General features: G+C 42.0%; 1 protein-coding gene across 2 annotated transcripts in view; it reads left to right on the forward strand.

The window, feature by feature from the left end:
• The window catches only part of SLC6A11 (solute carrier family 6 member 11), a 123,761-nt gene that overhangs the window by 36,683 nt on the left and 68,048 nt on the right, over positions 1-19,030 (forward strand). For both annotated transcript variants that reach the window (XM_039886732.1, XM_039886731.1), the window contains exon 6: positions 17,452-17,586. In XM_039886732.1, coding sequence (XP_039742666.1) covers positions 17,452-17,586 — 135 coding nt within the window. The remainder of the gene's footprint in view (positions 1-17,451; positions 17,587-19,030) is intronic.

The raw sequence follows: 19,030 nt of genomic DNA on the forward strand, positions 1-19,030 counted from the left end.
ACAACGGACTGTCAGGTGAGTGTTAGTAAACCCACTTTATAAATGAAGATACTGAAGCCCAGAGAGGTAAGCGATGTGTACAGGGTCACACAGCTAGTGGAGTAGTCAGGATTTGAATCTGGGTCTGTCAAGATGGATCCCCAAACCAGTGTTTTTCCCACTATTACATGCAGAGCCCTCAATAAATGTTGGCCCCCTTCCTCACCTGGGTGAACTTTCACTCACCCACCAGTCTGAGTGCTTACTGTGTGCCCAGTACCATGGGTAGGCAACATGGAAGTGGATGGGTAGAAGAAAGCAAGCTGGGTTTGATATGGACATGAGTTTGAATCTCAGCTCTGCCTCCAGCATGACCTTGGGCATGGACCAAGCTATTTCCTCAACCTTTATCGGAGACAATACGAGCACCCATCTCACTGGGTGCTAGTGGGCTTAAGTGAGGTGATCCATGTAAATACCTGTATGCTTGCCATTTTTATAAACCCATTCTTCCACTTAAAAAAGTTCTCAGTCTATTGGGGCAGGAAGATTAGATTCACTCACCTGAAGATAATTAACATGATTTTGTAGTATAGATTAACTGTCAAATAATGGCATAGTCAGTGCTGTTATGGAGTTTGGATAAGGAAGTTACTGTGGCCCAGAGTGCTCTGGAAAGGCCTCCTGGAAGAGGTGGGATGTGAACCTTGCTTTGAAGTTCAGCCAAGTGGAGGGGCTGAACTGGGCCTTCCAGTGGGGGAGGGGTAAGGAAAGAGAGTTAAGGGTGGCTGTGGAGGTTGAGAAGCAAAAGATAGTACCCAGATTTCAGGGTAGAGGGAGCACAAGTGCCAGAGTGAGGTCCCATGGACAGTGGGGAGCCAGTGAGGGTTCTTGATCAGGGATGTATTTTGGGAAAGTGAGGGGAGCACTGACAGGCCTCACACTGTTCTTTACTGTAGCACAGCTGTCTTCCTTCCTGTTTGACAACTACCCATGTGTAGTGAAGTAGAACCCTCAGTGAGAACATGGAGCAGACGATCATTCACTGCAGAAGCCAGACACAATCTTTATGCTGAATCACAAGTGTATTGTGTCACAATTAGGGTGGACCCAGAATACGGACCATAAAAATATCAACACCAGAACACAGGGACTCACTCCATGCCAGCCCTGGCACTGGGACCTCCACAAGCCCCAGGGCTGCTTAAGTAACTCACAGACCAAACGCCCTTTGTTTATGATGAGGATTTGAGCATTGCATTTACCACCCTGAAATGATTCGTAAATAATCTACCTGCATAGATATGCTTGAGAAAATTGCTATAATACCCCAGCAATATTTTAAAGGAAAGCAAAAGGAAGCAACTTACAATAAAACAACATTCGTTTCAATTTGTAAATGTCGTGGGGTAGTCAGGCGCTGGCTCCAACCTGGAATCAATCATTTAGAGGTAAGATAAGAGAGCCAAGGTTCCTTTCAGTACTGTCAGTACTTTTTGTCTATGGTTTACATCTTGAAGTAGAGCTAACCACATAGATTGTTATAGGATCACCATGAATGCAGCGGCTGCAAATGTGGACTGATAGAAAGGTGTTGCATTGGCCACCCAGATTCCACAGGTGGCATCGCTGTTAGTGACATAATTTTCTGAAACAATAAACCATGTTTGGTAAACTACTGAATAGGAGAGAGTGCAGCCTTCTCTCAGCTTACATGGTAATTGCATTTCTGGAAAATTCAGTTTCCATTAAGATGAGGTAAAATATATTTTGAGGTTATATGTAAAACGGAGTTATATTCTAGGCTTCATAATTATAATCAGTTCCTTGACACATATACACAGGCGTGCACTAATGTCTGGTGGGAAATTTGGAAATCATGAGAAACAGGGCAGTCTGTTTTGCAGAGATTGTCCCATGCATTACAGGCTTAAAAAGTTTTCTAGCCCTTAGTCATTAATGCTGCACCATATGCCTTAATATTAATTCATCATTCGTGTTAAACACCTCCTGGGTTCCAGGTACCCTGATGAGTCCTGGAGACACAGAGGCAAATATCTAAGATGTGGTTCCTGTGCAACACGTGGAGTGGTTCAGAAAGAGAGAGGTTGAGAGAGATCATGCGGCTCAGGAAAGGCATAGAAAGAAGTTCAGTGTGGCGAGAGCAGGCAATCCCTGAGAGGAAATCAAGAGAGACAGCTTGGATTGGTGTCCAGGAACCAACTTATGAAGGGCTTATAGGCAAGTCTAGTAATAAGTTGAAAGCAATGGAGAGTCACCAAATGCCTTAAAGCAGCAGGGTGATATAACTAGGCTTTCTTTACAGAAAGGTCACTGTGATTGTGTGGTGTGGGGAACGAGTACCCAGGGGCCAAGGCTGGATTCCGTGTGGTGGTAGTTTAGTAGGAGATGGTGGCAATAAAGATGGGAGAAGAGGATGGGTTTGAGAAATAAGCAAGTATGAATCAGCCTCATGACTAAATGTAGAGGGTGAAGGAGAGAAGTCGAAGATGAAATCAAGGTCTTGGCACGAGTGGTTGGTGGTGCTGCTGGGTGAGACAGGACAAGATAGAAGGAAGAGGTTTGGCTGGAGTTGATGGAGAGATACATCTCTACATTAGTGATGCCTGTGAGACTGCAGATGGAGATGTTTGGTTGACAGATGGGGATGTCTAGAGCTCAGGAGAGATGGATGTGGAGTAGAGTCTTGAGCATGTATATTAGGATTTCTTTACCTGGGGCTCACAGATGTTTCAAGGAGACCCTGAGCCCTTTAGAATTGTATAAAAATTGCAGAATCATGTAGATATGTGCTCTTTTCTATGATGAGGGTTCTTGTCTGTCTGATTTTCAAAGGGGTCTGTGTCCCCCAAAAGATGAGAAACTTCTGATATGCCATATTTCATCTGATCTAAGTTACACCTATGAAAGTACATAATTCTTCCAAATAAGAACATTTACTAGAAGCAAAAATACTTCTAGTTAATCTGCTCTACATTGCCTCAACATTATTCCTTGTGTGACACATGAAGAAACTACACCAGACTCTTTTCACTTGTAAGTTTCTTTATCTCTTTCAAAGGCACTTGCAAATTCTTCTGCTCATTTATAATAGCAATCAATTCACATGTACTGCAGTAATAATGTAATGCAGCTTCGTCTACTTCTGGGTATCTTTCTTTCTTAAATCCATGAAGTACTTTGTTGTTTCTTTGCAAGAAAATATGGCATCAGGATTACTTCTCCAATGATGTGTATTTGCTGTACAGTGTCAATTTTTACCCCCTCTGTCTGTTTCGGTGCCTTTGTGCAGTAACGTAGTGTAATCTTTTAAAACAACAATCTGAACATCCAATAGCAATTGATTTAAATTAACTTAAAATATTTTAATCAACAAAGCTCATAACTCAGCTTAAGTGATGATAATAGGAACAGCTATGGCCTAGGTCCCTTACACACAAGGAGCGGTAACTACATTGTAACTACCACCGGGCGGCGGGGAACATCCTGATTTCAGAGGTAACAAGGTGAACAGTTCTAAAAGCATTATCATGGAACCAATGGAATTAAAGCTCTGGGAACAGGTGGGACCCAGGGAAAGAATTCAAGAGAAGGGCAGAGGGGTAAAGATGGGACTTGGGGAGCCAAGAAGAGGAGGAACCTGAAAAGGAAACTGGGTTCTCTGGGAAGTGGAGAAAAGCCAGGACAGTGAGGCCTGGAGGAGAGGAAAGGGAGAGCTCATTGAAACTGGCCATGCCTGGTGAGACCAGCTTTGCTGCAACCAAGGGGCTACAGGGCAGTGGAGCCCAATTGTGCATTTCTCCTTTTCGAAGGATTTATTCATAAAGAGGGGGTGAGAAGGAGAATCTGAGATCAAAGATGGCACCGCAGAGTTGTAGTTTGGGTGACACCATTATCTAAGAAGGGGACATGGAAAGAATGTAGATTTGGGGGGAAAAGTAATGGTTTTGAGCATGTGGAATTATAGGTCTTGGTAGAAAATCCAGGTGGACATACACATAAGGGAGTTGAAAATATAGGTCTTAAAAGTTACCACTGGGCTTATGGAAGAAATTAAAGATCATCAGCACATTGACAGCTCCTAAAACCACAAGAATATGTAAGAGAAGCTAGGAGAATGGATAGAGAGAAAATGGACTTTGGGTGAAGCCAGACTTCTGGGAAACAGATTAGAAATCTGCAGAGAGTAAGCCACCACTGCCAGAGCCGGAGAGCAGGGCTTGCGCCCGATCTGTCTTTGTGTCCTCTGTGCCTAACACAGTATCTGGCACATAACAGATGCTAATCAAAGTTGGCTGATTGGTTTGTTGATTAATTGATGGAAAGAGCAAAAAAAAAAAGAACCTACGAAAGGGACTAATACAATCATGAGGAAAGGAGGCAGAAAACCAGAAGCGTCTAACGAAGGAAATCTTTAAAGCTGGAAACTGGAGAAAGACAAGTGCTAAGAAGCTGTTAGGTTTAAGTTCAGAGAGGGGCCCTGGTGTCCTCTGAGATGGCTGCCAAGTGAAGAAGCGGGAGGAAGAAGGTAGATCACCATCAACTGAAGCAAGAATAGGAGGCAAGCATAGATTTTTCTTTCAAGAAATAAAGCTGTCTTGGAAGGAATGTATTGTATGAGTGGCCTAGGAAGGATCCATGTCGCTCAGAACATCTGAGGAAGGGCTTATGAGAGCTCTATGTCATTGACTTGAATGGATGGGAGGCAGTCTGTCTTAGATACCAGGTGATGCTTGCAGGATCCAGGCAGCTCCTTGCTCTTTCTAGGACTATGTCCTCTGCTGCAGACATAGTCCCTGAACATCGGCTCTCTCCTCTCCACACCTCCATCACAAGTGTGTTGAAGACTAGAGTGAGATAACATGGTATGGTATTTCTCACCTGACAACTTCCCCTCATGGGTAAATCCCTGCCCTGGATTTAACGGTGTGCTTTAATGGTGCCCTTGGTCACCATAGCAGCACCAACCTTCTAGTCCAAGAGAGATGGATGGGATTTAAATCATTATTAGCCAAGGTACCAAGTGTGTTTTCCAGGCAGTAAGTAATAGTTCCTAATGCCAGTGTATGCTTGGCTGAGCACTACATTGAATATGTTGCTTGGGCTTCTTTGGAGATTTGTTTTCATTTTTGTGGTCTTTATAGTAGAGCTATGTAAAAATCCATAGCATTTACTCCTCAGCTAATCTTAATTCACCATGAAATAGGCTTAAACAGTAGACCCCTCAATCCAGTGATTTTTAGATATCCTTTGGTCAAGGATTTGAATTGGGCTCAACCATCTTAATGACCGTGGTTGCTATTTAAGTATTTTGTCACCTCGAATCCATCTTCTCTGCCACCATGAAGAGCTTGTTTCTTCTCCTGGAGGTGATGTTCCCAGGCTGAAGCACCCTATGTGCTCCATGTCCTCACCCTTCTTGCTCTTAGGAATTTATTCAGAGTATATTCTAGATCAAGACTCTTTGGAGCAGTACGGACAGCCTGTTCCCCTTCAAAGCCTAGCTCCAGGAGGACCTCTGTAATCATACCTTCACGTCCTACTGCTTCTGTCCACTGTGTGGTCCATCACTGTCTGTGTCTAGGGCCAGCATGTATGCCCCAGTAGGCAGGAGACTGGCTCAGTTGTCTGTATGCTCTCCAAAACCAGTACAGGCTCTGGCCCACAGTGGGCTCAAAAAATGGCTGCTGAATTGGGTTAAACATAAAGTTCTTTACTCTTAGATGGAGAGACTCAAGTGAGAACAGGGGCAGTTTACACTGAAGGCCCATTGCAGACACATGGGATTATATCCTGTTTTGATCTATTTGTTCTCTCTGGGTTACTGAGGTCTGAATGTGCTTATTTGTCAACTACTTAAAGTCTACGTAGGCCTTTGTGAGAAGAATTCGGAGCCTGCAAAAATGAATAAGGCCCTTCCCCTTCATGAGATCCCAACCTGGAGGGGGAAGCAGGTATATGACAAGGTAGAATGAAATAAGGGCAAAGTAAAAGGAGGAATGGGAGCTGTTTACTAAGGGCCGATGTATTAAGTCGCTGGGCCTGATGCTGTGTAGACATTTAACTCTCACACTTACCATGAGGGGTGGGAACTGTTATCCATAGTCTATTTATTTAAGAACCCAAGGCTTAAAGAAATGGACTTAATCTGTTATTATCACCACTGTACAGAAGAAAATATCAAGACCTAGAAAGACGATAACTTGCTAAAAGTCAGTCACATACATAGAAGGTGCCAAAGGCTGGATTTGAATTTGGTTTTCCTGAAGTCAAGGCCGATCTTTGTATCTGTATGCCATATTGTTCATTGGAATGTTTCATTCTGCCTGAATGGCTTAGTACTGAGTCCTGGAAGACATGGTAATTGAACTGGTCTTAAAGGTTGGCAAGATTCAAGTATTTAGAGAAGAGGGAAAAGAACTTCTAGGTGAAGGAAATGACAAAAGCAAAGGTTTTCATGCAGGAAAGTGCAGGGTTTGTTCAGGGAGTACAGGAAGATGTGGTATGAGATGAAACTGGTTGGATTATGGGGGCACTTGAATTCCCAGTGGGGCTATGTAGTGATTGAGTACAGGCTTTGGAGTCAGATGGATCTAAGCTTGAACTCTGCCTTTCTTGAGCTGTGTGACCATGGGCCAAATACTGGACTTCTGGTTGCCTCAGTTTCCCCTTCCGAGAAATGGGAATGGTAGTAATTTTATCTTGTAGAACTGGATAACGTAAGAATAAAGTATGTAGACTGAACAATAAATGTTAGTCCCATTCTTATCAGATATCTTCTGATCTTCCAGTTCTTCTAAATGGAGCGCCTTTCCCTCTTTGCCCTCTGCTTCCAACCAGGATGTCCCTGATTATCAAAAACCAAAGTTATGGAATCTCAAGGTTGAAACAGGCTATGGGTGTAGATGAGCTTTATGGCCCAATCATCAACGAGAAGAGTAACACCATTCCCTGGGCTCTGAAGATGTTTAGTTTCTTGCCCACAGTGCCCTAGCTGCTGAAGATGCCTTGTTTATCTCATCCTTCCCTCATGACCTATCAGGGCTGAGAGTGGCATTCTAGGATCAGTATTTGAGAAATCTCAGCAAGTTTTCCTCCATAAGCTTTTCCTGAGCCCCTAGCAACTGCATACCCCTCAATGGGGAGCCCCCTAGAGCCTCATGAAGATTGGCAATGTTCACTATCCTTGGCTTCTCCGGAAAGTCTGGCCTCCCCACTTATAGAGTAAGCTTCATCCCTGTGATGACACAGCCAGGGCCCATCCTTTCCTCCAACTCAGCTTTTAAGTCCCTTCTATCTTTTTAAATTGGAATTTGTTCTTAACTGATTTTATTCTGGTGTAATTTCTTCCATTTCATCTAAGTATATTTGCACCTTGGCCCCTCGCTGCCACAGATGTTGGCTGGAGTTGGGACTCCAGAGGATTATCATCCACAGCAGCCACTTGGACTTACTCCTGTTCTCTAGCCTTCATTCCAGAGTCCAGCTGCTGCAGCTCCTCGGGATGACTGTGTACACTTCCCTCCTGTCCAGATGTTTTTCTTATCTCTAATTTTTCCAGCCAATGAATGACCACTTCTTTATACCACCCTTCCACTGCCACCACATTGCCAGTGACTCACATTGTCAGTGAGAGGATCCCTTCAGTAGTTTTGGTAGCTACTCCCCTGCCTCCCACCTTACAGCCAAGAGAGGGCTTACTCTAGCCTCTCTGCATTCTCGAACCCCTAGATACATTGTTCTGTACCGACCGAAGCCACTTACTTGCTTACTGACCCAGTAATGGGCAACAAAGGCAATCACAATTCTTCCAATTATTGAGCAGTGGACAGGTGTCAGGTGCTTTGCATGGTGATCTCTAATCCTCTATCAACCTTTGAAAAAGGCATTATCCTCATTTCACGTGGGAGACAGATGGAGGCTCAGGGAGGCCACAGAGACCTTCTAACCCATGCATGTGCCCTTGTACTTGATGATGGGGTCCACACCAAATTTGGCTAGCCACCCTGTCAGGCAAATGTATTTGTAACTATTACGTGATCAATGCTTTGTGATATAAATGTACTTTTTCAATGTATACTTTCACTTTTAAAATGCCTGTTTTGTGCTTTACAATAAATGATATGAAACCTCAAAAACTGACAGAGAACATTAACACTGTGGCTTACCAAGAAGTGGCGACCTCTTTGGCTGGTCTGTTCTAAATACTCCTTTAATTTTACTAACTAGAACTTTCTGGAGACTTCCTGAATATCTGTTGCCATTCCTGGTTAACTCCAGGTGTAGAAGGATGGCCACTCTCAAGAGTCCATCTTCAGGATCCTCCAGTCGTCCTCAGAATCTTCTCTTTATGTCTGAGTACAAGGGATAGTGTGGATCTTCTGAGCTAGAGCCTTCATTTAATGAAAAATGCTACAGAGTTAGAGTGGGAACAGGACCTACCCAAGATCACAGAGGCAATTGGTAGTTAGATATTTAGGCTACATGTTTAATTCCTTAGAATGGAAACCTAAAAGAACAATACTGGAAACAAGATTGTTTATTTCTCTCTCTCATAACAGTTCATGCATAAGCTGCCTGCTATTAGGGACTCAGACTCCTTATGTTCAATTGCTCTGCCTTCTTTTGGGTGCCACCTTTATTTCCATGGTATAAGATGGCTCGCTATTTGGTCTTTATTCCAGCCTGTGGGAAGGACAAGAAGGGAAGGATAGGATACAGCCCTTCTCTCAGGACATGACATCTTTGTTGTATATGGCATCTTTGTTCGTATCTGATTGGCCAGAACATTTTCACACCTATCTGCAAGGGAGGTTAGGAAATAATGTCTTTACTCTAGAAGGTCATAGGTCCAGCTGAAGATTAGGGGTTTTGTCACTACCAGATGGGGGAGATCGGATCTGAGGGGAGGGCTCATGGTCTCTGTTGCTGTGACAGAATGAGGATTAGAAACTTGTCATCCCACATAGCTTGATGCCTCTCAACTGTAATCCTGTCTCTCATTGCTTTCTCTCTCTTCCTTCTCAACCCATCTCAGGGACAATGCCATGAGACATGGAACCCAAGGTGGGCCAGTGTTTTGGTATATTCTTTTAGGCTCTACATATAGGCTAACTTTCATAGCTAATGACAAACCACTTGTCATTGCACAAAAATTATAACTTTCACTCCCCGTGGAAATGTTACCGCATTGCTAAAATACCATTATCTCTTTGAATAGTGAATAGCTTCACTATTTTCTTGTAAAAATATGACTCCTCTCATCTATTAGAATTTGGTTTCTTAAAACAGACACCTTTAAAGATGATAGAAATGATGAGGAAGACAGAAGTATTTATGGAGACCTTCCTTCTTCAGATTCACATTCCCATAACATCTTGTTCCCAGAGGTCAATAACATTTTAGTGAAGGATATACCAGACTGTTTGGTTCCTGTGTAGTGTTCTTACCAGGGAATTCAGGTAATTCTCTCTCAAAAACCAAAGCAAGAAAAGTCAAATGCTATTCAAAATAATGATTCTTTAAGGATTGGCTGATTAGTGCCATGCTTTCCAACCATATGGGGTGGGTAGGTATACTTCAGACACAGAGGCAAGCCTGGATAGAAGGGAAGTGGGGGATGGCTGTGCTAACAGTGTTTCCGAGGTTGGGGTTAGTGGGCAATGATGAGTTGCTGCCAAAAGTCAGGCAAACTGAACCCTTGAGGTTAAGGACAGTCAGAGGGGAAAACAGGAGTTGAAAACAGGAAGGCAATGTCTGGCCAAGTCTGCAACAGAAAGCACAGCATGTGTGGTGGAGAAAGCAGACTTCCGATCACTTAGAGCTCTTTGACCTGGAGCAAGTCATTTCAATCCCTAATCCTCATTTTTTATTTCTTTGTCTGAAAATTGGGCTAGAACCTATTCAAATGGTATGAAGATCAGTTAGAGTTACTATATGACACATCTCTGGTACCTATTAGGTATTCAAGTAACAGCAGTGTCCTCCAAGACTCTGGATAGTTGACTCACAGAAGGCTCAGCCCAAATCAGTGTCAGGACCCTGGATAGTTCCAGGGAGTCCGGTCTTTTTTTAAACCAGATTTATCAAGGCGTAATTGATACACACAGACACACACAGACACACACAGACACACACACACACACACACACACACACACACACACACACACACACACACACACCCACCCTTGTACATTTTTATTGTATATAATTTGATGAATTTGAACATATGCATACACCCCTAAAACCATCACCACAATCAAAGTAAAAAACATCCATTACTTCCAGAAGTTCCCTTGTGTCTCCCCACTCAACTATTTTTTTATGGTAAGAACACTTAACATGTTATCTACCCTCTTAGCAAAGTTTTTTAAATTTATTTTTAAATTATAGTGAACACACAATATTAGTTTCAGATGTGCAATATAGTGATTAGACATTTATATACTTTACAAAATGATCAGCACTGTAAGTCTGGTAACCATCTGTCCCCATACATAGTTATTATGATATTATTGACTATTCCCAATGCTGTACATTATATTCCCATGACTTATTTTGTAACTGGAAGTTATATATAGAAGCAACCTGGGTATCCATTGATAAATGAATGGATAAACAAGATGTGATGCACACACACAATGGAATATTACTCAGCCATGAAAAGAATGAAAATTTTCCATAACATGGACAGACCTACAGGATATTATGCTAAGTGAAATAAGTCAGATGACAAAGGGCAAGAACCATAAGATTTCACTCATATGTGGACTCTAAAACCAAACAAGTAAATAAAACAAAAACAAACTCATAGATACAAGAACAAATTGAGAGTTTCCAGATGTGATGGGATAGGGGATGGGCAAAAAAAGTGAAAAGGATTAAGAAGTCCTGCTCTTTTGAAAGGGTTGTGGGTGACAGTGGGCTATTCTAGAAAACACCGTGGTTGTTGGGAAGGACCTCAGATATCCATCTAGTCTTGCCAACAAATATGGGGAATGTTCTTTCTAATGGAGGTCCACAGGATGATTTAGTGAACCTCCAATCACATAATGAAACAATATTCTCTTTTCATGTCTCTTAAGGTGAAAGATAGTATAAGGTACTGGCTTATCATTTAATGCATCTCTGACACTTGCTACTTTTGCTGTTGAATAAAGAGAAAACAATATAGACTGAGCACCTTTGGCTAGAATTTAATCGCATTTTCTTTTTGTTGCATTTATTTTTGCATTTACCTTCTATTTATGGTTAAAAAAATAATGATTTTCTCTTCATTGTGTTAATTAACATTTTTCTTATTACATATATTTATTTAATGTAAGAGAGCATATCGATTTATAGAAAATATGAAATAAATAATACAAATGTAAATTAATGTATATCCCACCCCACACCCCCCCAAAAATAAAAGAGTTGGGAAAATGGTACAAGAGGGATTAAAGTTTGGATTAATTTTCTCCCGCCTCTTTGTAAATGGCAAAATACCCACCCAGAGAGGGTATGTAACTTGCCCAAGCTGTCTAGCACATTGGATCTCCTGACCCTGTTGTCCTGAGTCCTTGCCCCCACACCACCCTGCTTTCTTGATGCCTTTTAAATAACACTCAGCTTTCTAGTTGACCCCATTATCATGGAAAACCCAGGGAGGGGCAGACCTTCTGCAATTTTTGTGGTATTCCCAAGGAACAGACAATCTCCTGCTATGAAATAAATAGCTGTCTCCTGGAAGTAGGGGGAAAACACCCTACAATTCCAGTATTGGAATGCAAATGAGCAATTAGAGTCAATTAAAACAGGATACAGTATAATTACCACCAATTGTGCTAACCTTTATATTTAGAAGGTCTTGACCCACTAAAAGGAAATTTAACAATAGTAAAAAACTCTTTCCTAACAAAGGGGTGTACTTTGGGCAGGAGCCTCATTTTAGGAGCCTGAGAAGTCTGACAGATTAGACCCTCCCTCCCCCACGCCCACCTGGGTCTGAGCCACCACTGGCAATGACCAGGAACAGCCAGGCTTGATAGTACCTTGTCATTGACCTTATTGTGCCCATCACCAAACATTGTAATTTAGCATAATGCCTGAGCCCTGCTTGGCTCTTCCAGACAAATCCTGGGATAGGACCTCAGATGTTTTGAAAGGGACACTGAACTTTGCTGGGAAACACCTTGCAGCTGAAGTTTCTTGCCCTCAGTATCTGAACTGCCCTTTCATTTAAAACCATATCTCTTCTGATTTCCTTATAAACACTCCTCTTAAAATCTGATTCAATTTTCTAAATCCTGTTTTATGTGGATCCAGCATTTCTTATGGACAAAGCACAAAGTGGTGTTCTGAAGACCTGGATTCTAACCTCAGGGTTCCAGGTCTCAGCTTGCCTACTTGTTTATCCTTCCAACAAATACTTACTGAGCACATTTTATGTGCCACTTACTGTCCCGGCTGCAGCAGACAAAGTGAAAGACAAAACGCTCTTTCCTAGTCGAACTTCCACGTTAGAAATCTTGAACTTACAAGGCAATAAAACAGCTAGTGGAAAATTGCTATAGTGCTGTGAGGATGCTGAAATGACTTGGGGATGAATGTGCGATAAGGGTCAAAGAGAATGTGACGCTTCAGTCTCTTAACAACATTTGGGCAGATGGCATGGGTTATAGGTAAAAAGGGTGAGACTGAGATACTGCTAATTGACTACTCTGGGCCTCTGCTGCCTGCTGTGTAAAGTAGATAGGACACTGATGTGACAACTGGAAGGCAGAGTCCCTGACTTTGAGAAGTCCTCAGCTTTGTGAGGATTCAAATGCACCCAGGGCTAACATTGTGTGTGGCCCAAGATCTGGGGGTGGACAATATGGACAAAGGGAGGCCTGAAGGAGCCTGGCATGCTCCCCAACTCAAGGAACCTGGCACAGTGGAGAGCAGAGTGGGTGGGAAAGAGTGAAGACTGGTCAAGCCACACAGCAAGTCTGGGCAGAGCCAGGATTGGAACCCAAGGGTCATCTGATGCAGAGTCCAACCCTTTGCACTATATCCCACAACCTTGGATGTGGGGCTGGTAGAGGAAGACGCAGAGGAGCAGGAAGACACATCCTAGATACGTGTATTTGAAACCTGGGCCACAATGTGCACAGCATTGGGCTGTCACATGATAGAGAATAAAGGCGGTGAAGGGCCCCGATGATGGGGATGAAGAATGAGTATAACTTCAGAATATAGTCAGAGATCAAGTAGATAGGACTTGACACATTGATTGAATATGGAAGAAGCTGAGGAAAGAGATGAGACTGACTCCAGCTTGAGCACCTGGAGGACAACATGGAGATTCCCAAACATCTCAAGGGACAGTGCCCTTCTATGCCCTTCTCCACATCTCTGGCTAATTCCACATCTTCCCTGCCTGACTCAGCCTCTCCTATTCCTACTTATCCTTGGGACCCAGCTCCAACCCTGCTGTCAGCCAGAATGCTGAATCCCTTCACAGGGACCCTTCAGCCTGTCTCTCCAGCATCCCTTTTGGTTTCATGTGAATATCTTGCATCACACATTCAACAGTTTTTTCCTTGAGTACAACACCTGTGTCTTACAATTCTGAAGACAAGGACAAAGGACTGTGAATGGATAAATGAAAAATGGATGAGATCAAGGGTAGCCAAGAGTGGGTTTCTTTCCAGCTGATAATGGGGGCTGCCTGAGTCCTGTGTAGAGGGTTCTGAGGCTGCATCCAGGCTTAGCTGCAAAGAGTGTTGTGATCAGTTAGTGATGTCTGCAATGAACACAGGAAGGATGTGGCAGCATGCATGCGATTTATGTGCAATCTCTTAATGACAAGATTTGTATTGTTTGGACAGTCTACAGCTGTTCTCAGGAAAAATCAAAGATGATATCCAAGTGTCTGGTATGGCTGAGGGTAGAAACAAGTTAGAAAGGGCTTTTAGTTTAGGAAAGCTTAAACCAGTGACAGATATAGGCTGTCTTCATCGTTGTGTTTTCAACTTTTATACCCCTTTCCATTTGTGTGTATTATATCATGATGTCCCTAAACCCCCTTTTGTTTCTTGACTCAAGGCTCTCATACCCCAACTTAGAAAACAATTTTTCTAGCTAATGCATGCCAGCCGGTGGTTCCATTTTAGCAGCCTAACTTGTCTGCACTGTGGTCTTTGGGCAATTCATCTGCATATTTTATTTCCCTTATGGTTTTATAAATGTAGTATACAGATGAAAGTGTGGCTGTCTGGAGGGAGTGTAGTCCTAAATGTAATGTAGAAGCAGAGCATCCATTTAGAACTCTAAATAATGGAACTGCTTCAAAATAATCAGTAGTCATTTAATAAATTATGCCACTGTGGTCACTGAGGAACAGTCTGCTATATATACTGCCAGGGGCATGGTGAGGATGTATTTTGCTAGGGTATCAGTGACCTCTTAATGACACACCCTAATGGTCTGGTCTCCTCAAAACAGACTGAGTGGAGCATGACCAAAAAGTTTAGTCACATCAAAGTGGTTCCACAGATGACAGACAAATTTCTACGATTTTCAGTTGTCTTTATGTTGTACATGGTATAGTTCTTTTCCATAAGTTTTGTCAGCATTAGGGGTTAAGATAGTTAAACTCCAGAGATATCATTAATCAGGTTCGGGGCATTCTGGATCATTATTTTTCTGCCATAGAAGAGACCTAAGTAGAAATTATTCAATAAAAGCTATAAATTTTATCACCACATATTTGACCCCTTTTACCTCATCTACCCTCTCCCCCTACCCTCTGGTAACCACTAGTCTTTTGTCCATGTCCATGAGTCAATTTGTCTGTCCTATTTGTTTGTTGCTTTTAGGTTTATATCCCACATATAAGTGATTCATGTGGTTTTCAACTTTTTCTGTCTGGCTTATTTCGCTTAGCATGATTATCTCAAGATCCATCCATGCTGTCGCAAATGGCAATATTTCATCTCTTAAAGAAATTTCACTATGCACGGTGAACACACAATGCAATATATATATGCCTTACTGTTGAATTGTACACCTGAAACTTACTGGATTTCAATAACCAATGTCACCTCCCCAAAAAAAGCAATAGATTTTAAGCCTGACTTTTCATAGACTTAAGCTGATTGACTGGTAGGATTCATTATGAAGAAAGACAATTAAGCATTTACATGAAATGCTGAAGATCTATGATAGACTGTGTCTACAAAGCTAAGGGAAACAGATTTTATAGCACTATTAGCTCTCTGGTCAGGAACCATCAACCCTATTGACTGCTGGCTTCTAATTTATTATTCTTGATATCAACTGTTGGTCTCTTATTAGTATATATTTGACTTGCATTCGTCTTTTCTAGATTATATATGACAGTGAGAGATTGTTTTACTGATTATATGACATGTAAATTGAGCAGATGGTTGATTTGGAAACAAGACTGCTGAATTGGCTGTGAATGGGCTGAGGATGATGCCATTGTTGTAGGTTAGGGATAGTGGATGAAATAATCCAGACTTCTAGCCTGTATTGGCAGCACCCGTCAACACCACCCCATGTGGGTTCTTATTTCCTATTTTTGAGGACTGTGTTTAAATCGCCATCTTGTCACTTAGCAACCAAATGATTAGTGTTTCTATTTGTATAGTCTCTTACTTTTTAGTTTGTAGTTTAAGTGCAAAGAAGTAGTAGTGGATTGTTTTGTAGTCTTTCTGTCTCTTTTGATATCTCTGATGTGTATTTTACTATTCTTAAATAATAGGGCATTTAAGACAAAGAATGTTATATACAATACTGTATTTAGCGTTGCTATTTAAGTTTTCCTACGGTGTTAATTTATATGAAAATAAAGTGAATAATAATAGAAAAAATTCTAGGGGAAATGCTGTATAAGTGTAGCCATTTCTTTTGTTATATGTAAAGTGCCTAGCATGTAATAGGAATTTTATTTGTTCTCTTCTTCCTTCTATTCCCATTTCCCATATTCTGAACTGATTCTTATCCTATACAGACCAACACCTGGGTCACCTCCTTGGAGAAGCCCTCCTTGACCACCCTCAGTAGTTAGCTACTCTCTTCTCTGTGCTCCAACATCCTTTGCACTCCCCTGAGTACATAATGCATTATCTGCCTACCTGCATGTTCATCTTTCTACCAGTGAGAAGCCTCTTGAAAAAGAAAATTCCATCCTGTGACTTATTCTTATTTGTACATTCCAGAGTCTAGCTCAGTGCTTGGTACATAGGACTATTTTTGGTATGTGAGTAGGTAGGCGGGTGAGTGAGTAAATGAATAGATGAATGAATGGAGTGAAGGGCTGTACCACTGGTAAAAGAAAGCCTAGGTTGGAAAGGAGTGAGAGACTACACTAGCATTGGAGGAATTAGGATAGTAAGTCTTAGAGCACAGGTTCTTTATCTGGGGAATCAGAGTCTCTGAACAATCCAAAAGCTTGCACACATATCTGTGTCTGTGTACTCTTGGGGGAAGGAGGAAAGGGTCCATAGCTGTCATCAGAGTCTCAGATGTGTCTGTGGCCCCCAGATGTTGACAAGTTGCTGATCTAAACAGATACAACAGGCAGGCCCCACTGAGAAGAGTTCACGACAAAGGAGAAAAAAATTAGAATTAGAGGGGACACTGTGTCCTGCAGGGACCTCAGATAAGGGGCACGGCCTCTAGGACAGGAACTCCTAATAGTCTGTGAAGGTATTGCCCTGCCCTTCTAACCACCTCTTTGTGAGGAAGCTCAGAGAAGATTTTTTTCTTTCATTGTCTTAATTCTTACGCTGAATCCATAGGCTGAAGGGGCCTCTCAGGTTCACTGGTTCTAGTTACATGCCTCCAAGCAGATGACACTGAAATGATTCCAGGCAAACACTGGGTCTTTCCTGCCCCACAACAGCTCACCCTTCCCTTTTCTATCTTTTCCTGTCCCGTCTTTTCCTTGGCTATGAAAACTTGATTTTCATTAAGAGCAGTGTTTTTCAAAAATGTGGATCTGGGCCCATTGGTGAATTATGCTGTGAACTTAGAGAGTCACGATCAGCTTTAAAAAAAAAAAAAATGAAATAAAGCATGACATATAAATGGAATAGAGTATGATAGGAAATATTGAGTGTGTCACAAATGTAAAAGCGACTATGAATTTGTGAAACTTCCTATTTCAGCTCAATGTTTACAGGGTTGTGATATGTATATTTCTTTATGTAGGTTGTGGTCAAAAATGGTTGAAAATCAGTGATACCAAACATCATTGTAGGCACTCAATAGAGACTTATTGAAAGACCCAGCCCTTAAGGAGATGGTGGCAAGAGAGGAAGCGGGAGCTAGTCTGTTAAGGATTCACTTTTTACGGCTGCACTGGGAAGCCCTTTGCTCACAGCTAGACAATAGGGGCCTGCCACATTACCCACCACTGTCACCCCTTCTTGATTCTTGTCTCTCCTCTCCTGGGCAGGTTGTATACGTCACTGCAACATTCCCCTATGTCATGCTTCTGATCCTCCTGATCCGAGGGGTCACGTTGCCTGGGGCCTCTGAAGGCATCAAGTTCTACCTGTACCCCGACCTCTCCCGGCTCTCTGACCCACAGGTAAGAGTCATTTGTTCAGTGCACAGTTGCCTGCCACTATTGAGAAGCCTTCTGCAGGCCTCTAATGCCAGCCGCAGAGGCTCAATGGCCAACTGAACGATTGGAAGCTTATAGGCTTATAGCACCCTTCTCAGAAGTATAATTTTTAATGCACAAATTAAATACATAGTAAATAAAATATATTGAGCTACAACCACCAAAACATTAAAAAGGACAAATATGTGATGTAATAAAAATGTGCTACTTTACCAGTACATTAAATAGCAAGATCCAGCAATGGGTCCAATAATTATCACGATTTCAAAGCAGCAATGACAGTAAATGATATTAGGAGGTATCTCTACTGTGAAAAGAAAATATCTGGCATTTCTACTGCTGACATTACTGTGATTTGTTGCCTGCAGTCATAATTGAAGGAAATGCTAAATTTCATTTAGAGGTTACTGAAAATAAAATCATACCTTTTCCCCCACCCAAGATCACAGATCTCAACAGCTGTGCATCTCAGTGAGAGAAACTGGACTTTGCTGGTGATTGATTTTCTTTGTGGGGGCAGCTCATAGAAAGAAATAATTGGTGATAACTGTGGCCTGTTAGTTCTCTTTGGTAAGGCATTGGCTGTTCTGAATAGTGGGTAGTAAATGTTTATGCCTGAGTTTCTCTAAGTGGGTATGTGGTGTTATGCCTGGTGTATTTAGATGAGAGATGAAAATAGAGCATCTTATGGCCCAGGGGTGCTAACCTCTACTACTTGTTAGTAGCTTTTGTGAAGCTTTTGAAAATACCAATTTTCAAAGCACAACCCAGACCAATTAAATTAAACTCTCTGGGGCTGGGTATTAGGTAACAGTACCTTTTAGAGGTCCCCAGATAATTTCAATGTGTGAAATAATGTGCTCAAAGATATTTGGATGAAGAGGCACCTGTTTTTCTATTAAAACAAACATAGATAGATCATGCAGTGGAATTTGCAATCTGCATTCAGTAGAACATGAGACTTGCAAGAAATTTCAGGTTTGTAGTCTGTGCCTTCAAGCCTGCTGTGAGGAGAACTTGGATGGAAATGTTTATGGAGTACTGGTTAGTGCAACTCAGATATACCTCATTATGGTGCATTAAGGTATAGGTAGAGTGGTGATGTGCACTCATTTCTGTCTCAGTCTGCCGTGCCAGGCTCAGGGTACCACCAGGAATCTGACAGCAGCATCCTGAGGTACAGGCAGAATCCCTACAAAGAAGAAAATTAGTTCCTGACTGTCAGTCTTACCCACTCCAACCTCTGATGGCACAGGCTCAGTTGGAGAAGCGCTTTTGGAAATGTATTTCCAAATTCACCGGTCTGTGTATTTTTGTTAGATCCACAAATTCTGCCTTAATCCAGGACAGATTCCCTGTTTTCCTTTGCTCATAGGCTTCCTTATCCTAGTCCTCGAGTTCAGTCAAG

The sequence above is a fragment of the Pteropus medius genome, unplaced genomic scaffold (genome assembly GCF_902729225.1).
Source record: "Pteropus medius unplaced genomic scaffold, Ma_sr-lr_union100, whole genome shotgun sequence".
NCBI classification, from domain to species: Eukaryota; Metazoa; Chordata; class Mammalia; order Chiroptera; family Pteropodidae; genus Pteropus; species Pteropus medius.